This window comes from Mus pahari, chromosome 4 (assembly GCF_900095145.1).
Source record: "Mus pahari chromosome 4, PAHARI_EIJ_v1.1, whole genome shotgun sequence".
Lineage (NCBI taxonomy): Eukaryota > Metazoa > Chordata > Mammalia > Rodentia > Muridae > Mus > Mus pahari.
This window is the reverse complement of record NC_034593.1, coordinates 92,936,537-92,943,174: the sequence shown is the minus strand read 5'-3', so window position 1 is coordinate 92,943,174 and position 6,638 is coordinate 92,936,537. Positions and strand designations below refer to the sequence as shown.

The following is a 6,638-nucleotide window of genomic DNA, read 5'->3' as shown; positions in this document are numbered from 1 at the left end:
CAGACACCGCTAAGGGTGTAGACATGCTCATCCCAGACACCGCTAAGGGTGTAGACATGCTCATCCCAGACACCGCTAAGGGTGTAGACATGCTCATCCCAGACACCGCTAAGGGTGTAGACATGCTCATCCCAGACGCATTGGTTTGGTCGCCTGTGTTCCATCCCATAGTGTGTCCACTGTGGAGCTAAGAAGCCATATGCTACCAAGTACGATGACATCAATAAAGTGAACACATGAAGGGCACCCTGAGCTACCCGAGGACAAGACTGTCTCCACACTTCCACCTTTGATGCGGGACCTGCATCGCCTCAGCACCCTTGTCACGCTCACTTCCTTCATGGCCTCCAAGGAGTAAGAGTCCCAAACCAGCCCAGCCATCCCTTCACCGCTATCACTAGTTAGGAAAGAAGGAAAGGTGAGAGAGAGAGAGAGAGAGAGAGAGAGAGAGAGAGAGAGAGAGAGAGAGCGCGAGCCTTGAATCTAACTTTTCTTCTTGCTTCCTCTTTGAACACAACTACTAACAAACCACAACCAACACTGCCTCTTGGGGCCTCAGACTTTAAACTCCTGTGAAAAGTTTCCATTATCCCAAATGTCACCCAACTGCAGAAACCACTATCTGCAGCTGGCAAGCCATACCTTTTCCTGGGATTAAAATGAAAAACAATTTTTTTTTTTTTTTTGGTTTTTCAAGACAGGGTTTCTCTGTACAGCTCTGGCTGTCCTGGAACTCACTCTGTAGACCAGAAATCCACCTGCCTCTGCCTCCCAAGTGCTGGGATTAAAGGTGTGCGCCACCACGCCCAGCTCTGCATTTTTAAAGAAGAACCTAAAATCCCACAATTCTCACTACACCTATTTCTATCATAGATCCCTGGAAGGGAGCCTCATTCTTTTGAATACCATCAATAAAGTTCACTGTAGCCACACATAAAAATGCTTAGAACTGTAACTTTACTCAACAAAAACCACAAATTCAAGGTTCCCAGCTTCCTGAACATGTTGGATGCCTTAAAAATAAAGGAGCTTCATTACAAAATTTGAAGCCTTAAAAAAAATACAAACCTTCTGCTACAAAATATGTCAAGATTATTCTAAAGTCATACTCATTCTGAAAACCACGGTTTTATAACATAAAAATAGCAACATGTTGACAACTTTATTTTGCTAAGACACTCACATAGAAGCTATACAACAGTTTACATAGTCCATGGTCTCTAACCACATAACCACCAACAGCTGCTCCGACAAAGTCCCCTGCTGAGTCTCTGGAGCCGGTCTCTTCCCCGCCGCTGCCGTCATCAGAAGTCCTGGCGGATGTTCTCCTTGTCTGCCTCCCCGTGCTGCTGCTTGATTTGATAGATCTCGTTCTCCAGCTGGACAATAGTCCGCTCAATCTCATAGTTCTTACTCACCAGCGACACCCAACTAGGAAACAAAGTCAAAGGAAGACAGAGAGGAGGGAAAAAATGAGCGCATGTAAAATTTCTTGCAGAGTTTATCTTAAACATATATAGTTTCAGTAAGGGCACTAACACTTTTAACTTTCCATTAAAAAAACAACATGAAGCACATTATGGGAGAGCAGAGGAAGGAAGGGTACGCAGGGCTCTCCGCATTACTTCTTTTTTTTTTTTTTTAAAGGCGTGTGCCACCACGCCCGGCTCTAGATTTATTTATTATATGTAAGTACACTCGAGAAGAGAGAGTCAGATCTCGTTATGGATGGTTGTGAACCATCATGTGGTTGCTGGGATTTGAACTCAGGACCTTTGGAAGAGCAGTCAGTGCTCTTAACCGCTAAGCCATCTCTCCAGCCCTCTCCGCATTACTTCTTACAAGTTCACCAACAACTGTGTCATGATATTTACCTTAGGAAATGAGCAGAAATAAGAGAATCAGGGAGACAGAGAGACAGGAAAACAGCGTCAGATTAAAAAACACAGGCAGAGGGCTCAACAATGGACAGAGCAGCACCACCAAACCCCACTGCCTTAAGTCACTATTTCCTGTAACTAAATCTCCAGGACGAATGTAAAGAGCACTAGCTGGGAGAGAGCTGTGAAAGGTGCCGGCTCGGACAACACTCAAGATGGAGAGCGTGGGGAGAAGATGCTGTGGTCAACGGAGGGACGGGGGAAACAGAAATCCGCAAACACTCATGACTACACTACGAGTTTAATCTTTTTTTTTTTTTTTTTTTTACTCTGTAGCCAAGGCTAACCTTAAAGTCACAATCTTTCTTCCTTAGTTCCAACATGTGGGGAATAAGGCATTTATGGACGCACATAGCCCATACAGTTAGGCAATTAGGGATTTCTATAAATCTGTGTGTGCAGAAGGATATGCATTAACAGGGGCAAACAAACTAAGGCACAAATTAGGCAAAGCATGAATTTTCCTTCCTACAAGATTGCCAGCCTGGAGTTGGGGCTGCGATGACAGCCCTGAGCAGTAACTCCGCCCGCCTGTGGTCAGTTACTCCATAAGCCTCTCCCTCCTCAGCACACAGCACACACACGAATGGCCCTTCTGTGACTCCCACGGCAGCCCATGCACACATGAAACACTTAAGACGAGGGTGAAACAGAATGGAGTCACACACTCACTTTGACTCCATTTCTCTCAGCTTAGATCCAGCCGTAAGCTGCATGTTCTTTCGCTGCCAGTTCAAATCTTGAATATGTTTCCTGCAAAAAGTTATTTACAGTTTAATGATACCTAACATGACAAAAATCAACAGAATTAGTACAATAGAGTATCTTTATACTCTTTAGTGCTCATAAACACAACTACAGCTAATTCTAGGAATAACTTTATCTTAATTGTTTTCAATTACAAATTTCATAAAATTTATTCATTGTGGGAGGGAGGATACAAACAAACCACCAACCAACCAACATATACATAGATTGCAGACTGCTCCCTCCTGAACTTTTCCTGGTAACAGCTGTGGGGAGTTCCGTGAGCTCTACACTACACTTCCAATGCTTATCCTGCCCAACACTCACACTGGAGCGTAAGAGTCTCGAGAGACACTAAGAGCAAGAGCTGATCCAATTACAGTGGTTAGAGGTGGACTTAAGGTGGTGGCTGGATTAGATAAGGTTATCAGAGCAAAACTCCAAAAACTGAATAACTGAATAACTATGAGTGGCTTCATAGTTAGAGACTAGATCTCACACATGCAGCCCTCTTATATCTTGTCATGTGATTCTAAGTACCATATTGGGATCTGTCCTTAAGGGGGTTATCAATAGACCCAGTTCTTCAACCTTGACTTTCTGCAACTGTAAGTCAAAATAAAGTTCTTTTTTTCCACCTTACCAAGCCTGTGCTATCATTAGCAAAAGGAGATGAACTAAGACAGCAGGTGTCCTTCCCGTATGTGTGTAAGTGTGTGGTGTGCTATCCTGACGCCCTGCCTAACTCCCAAGGTGTTCTTTCCAGGTTTGCAGACTTGGGAGGTGTAGAGGATGTTTTCAGGTTTCAAGCTTATTTTTACCTCCACTTTGGTACAGCAAACTCAGTGCCAGACGCCAAACACAGATCAAAAATATCACAGTAAATTCTATTAACATTACTTTATATATATATATATGTATATATATAGTTTGTTTGATTTTGTTCTTTTTTTTTTTTTTGGAGACAGGGTTTCTCTGTGTAGCCCTGGCTGTCCTGGAACTCCCTTTGAAAACCAGGCTGGCCTCGAACTCAGAAATCCGCCTGCCTCTGCCTCCCAAGTGCTGGGATTAAAGGCATGCGCCACCATGCCCGACATTACTTAGTATATTAATAGCTACTCGTTATATGGTCTACCTAATGTCTAAAATCACAACCACTTTAAAACCAAAAATGTAAAATGAAAACAATGTCTTGCACTTGTAATATACTCCGTAATGTATTACAGTGTATGTGAAGCTCTGCAGTATCCAACCATTTGGTCCTGCCAGCCCAAATCTGCCAGTCCTTAGACAAGGAGTTGGCTCTCCAAGGGTGCCTCTCCCAAGCTGTGACTATGAAGGTGTATCAGCACCTCTGGTTGGAGGCCCAGTGAATTTCAGGTTTCCCTGTTGACTGCTCAGTGACCCCTGCTGACCGAAGTATGTTCAGGGACAAATCCTTCAGACCACAATCATGTTCCCCTAGATGGCTTTTCAAACAATTTTTCACAATTTCAAACAATGTAACCAGGCTGTGAGCTCAAACTCCTGACCCAGCTTCTGAATCACCAGGGCTACAGCTGTATCCCACACGCCTAGCTCAATCTATTAGTTGTTCAGAGGTTTCCTAACCCACTTCTCATAAACCAGCAGACATTCAAGGGTGTTTACCCAAAGCTTCCCTTCAACACATGCCACAACATGCAAAGCTTCCCTTCAACACATGCCACAACATACAAAGCATCCCTTCAACATATGCCACAACATGCAAAGCTTCCCTTCAACATGTCACAACATACAAAACTTCCCTTTAACACATGCCATAAGATACAAGCTTTGATTTTTTGCTATTCCCTGATATCTACCTCTTAGAATATTATGAATTTCTATTTTTCTCAAAAGTAATTATCTTATACACACCAACATACATGATTAAAATTACTTAACAAAAGTTGAATTTTGTTCTTTCATAGGACTGCATAGTATTAAGTTTTTCTTCCCCTCTCTATCAGAGGCTAATCTAAATTTTATTCAAATAGAATAAAAAAACCAACTTACCTTAACTTCTGAAGCTCTTTCTGTGCATGTTCAATCATATGAACAAGATTTCTAAGGAAGAAAACACAGACACCCTGAAATCTGGTAACACTGAGGAAGAATTGCCTATTTATACACTAAGTCATGTTTTTCTGCTAAAAATCTAAAATCTGGAGATCTGTGTCTAGAATGTCAGATAATTCATAAACATTAGTTTGTTTAATTCAGTACTTAACTGAATTTGATTTTAGCTACTACTAATTTACAGCAATTCATAAGCATTTGCACAGCAATGAACGATTTGGGTTGCTGGCCCACAGCTAAGGCTACAGGCCTGCTCCACTTAATTTTAGCTCTCCAGTGAGCACCACAGTGTAGAAGTTAAGTGCTGGGTATTAATCTATTAATAAGACAGGGACTAACTTTGTGGCCTGGGCAGGCTTTGTGTGCCTAGGCTAGTCTCAGATGTGCAGCAATACTCAGGTGTGTCCAGCTCTTTTTTTTTTTTTTTTAAGACTTAAAAGTTGTAAGAGGTATGGTGAGAGGTGTGTGTGTGTGTGTGTGTGTGTGTGTGTGTGTGTGTGTGTGTGTGTGTGTGTATAGATACTTCCCCTAGGAGAAACAGTATAGTATTCCTTGATTCTGTGTTCAGGGAAACATTCTGTGTTTATTGCTTTATTTTTTGAGGCAAGATCTTACTCTGTAACCCAAGCTGGCCAGAAACTCACTGTAATCCCCGTACCTCACCTCCTGGGCATTGCTGGACTGTAGGTGAGCGGCCACCCTGGTCAGGACTTTAAGGAACATGACATGTGAACACGAGAATCCACTATTTAAGCATCTACGCATTAAGGATTGCATTCTATCAAGTGGTACTCTACATATCACCCTCAGAGCTATTTTCTTATACTGTACAGTGAACGTGGAAGGTAGTTATGTGGATATAGGATAGCTCAGCAGTAGTGGACTCTAAGGTAGGCCTAAGGTAGCAGCCTTTAGTTGGTATAGTTCTGAGACAATCCCACATCAAATCTAGCATTATTGTTATTATTTTGGGTACAGGGTTTGCTACATGAGCTTAGGATGACTAAACTCAAAATATAAGTCAGGCAGGCCCTCCTCCACACCTTAGCTTCCCAAACCAAGTGCTGGAATTAAAATCATATGCATACCACACTTTAAAAGACACTAGCAACTTTGGGTGCGACAGGATAAGAAAGAGAAGGCCCGATGCTCTTACTCGTTGTACACCTTCCAGGCATTGCATCCATGCTGTGACATCAGCTCCAGGTTCTCGATCCGGACTGCCTGATGCTCCAACTGAGCCATAGAATTGTTTACACATTCTTGCCATGCAGTAATGTCATTTTTTTGACCCGAGGAAGGGGCTGGAAGTTCATATCTAAAATTACATAACAAATAAACCAATGTATCTTTCAAAGCCTTCATCACTCCTCCCAACAGAATTCTCATGGACATATGCCCACTACATAAAGACAAAGACACAAATTATCAACCCCTGACCACACATGCACATAGACCAAGGATATAATGTAGATCAGGCAGTACAAAGAAAGCTGTTAGCTTGGAAACTGATTTACAGATAGAACGTAGCCGTATACTGTAACAAAAAAACCCTATTTCCATAAATGTGAACTAGTTAAATGAGCTGTGACAGTCACCAAGACTCTGATGTCACTTGTCCCTATTTGTCTATCATGACCATTCTTAGGTAAAGTCTAATTATCAGTTTTTTAAAAGACATTTTAAAGATTATTTAGGCCGGGTGTGGTGGCGCACGCCTTTAATCCCAGCACTCGGGAGGCAGAGGCAGGCAAATTTCTGAGTTCGAGGCCAGCCTGGTCTACAGAGTGAGTTCCAGGACAGCCAGGGCTAAGCAGAGAAACCCTGTCTCGAAAAACAAAACAAAAAACA

At 42.4% G+C, this 6,638-nt stretch overlaps 1 protein-coding gene across 1 annotated transcript in view; it reads right to left on the bottom strand.

The window, feature by feature from the left end:
* Positions 1 to 938: 938 nt before the first annotated feature.
* Bcas2 (BCAS2 pre-mRNA processing factor) overlaps positions 939 to 6,638 on the bottom strand; it is a 7,978-nt gene continuing 2,278 nt past the window's right edge. The window contains exons 4-7 of the mRNA XM_021196225.2: positions 5,944 to 6,105; positions 4,725 to 4,775; positions 2,613 to 2,693; positions 939 to 1,431 (exon numbers count right to left, since the gene is read on the bottom strand). Of these exons, the coding sequence (XP_021051884.1) occupies positions 1,305 to 1,431; positions 2,613 to 2,693; positions 4,725 to 4,775; positions 5,944 to 6,105 (421 nt within the window). The 3' untranslated portion in view covers positions 939 to 1,304. The remainder of the gene's footprint in view (positions 1,432 to 2,612; positions 2,694 to 4,724; positions 4,776 to 5,943; positions 6,106 to 6,638) is intronic.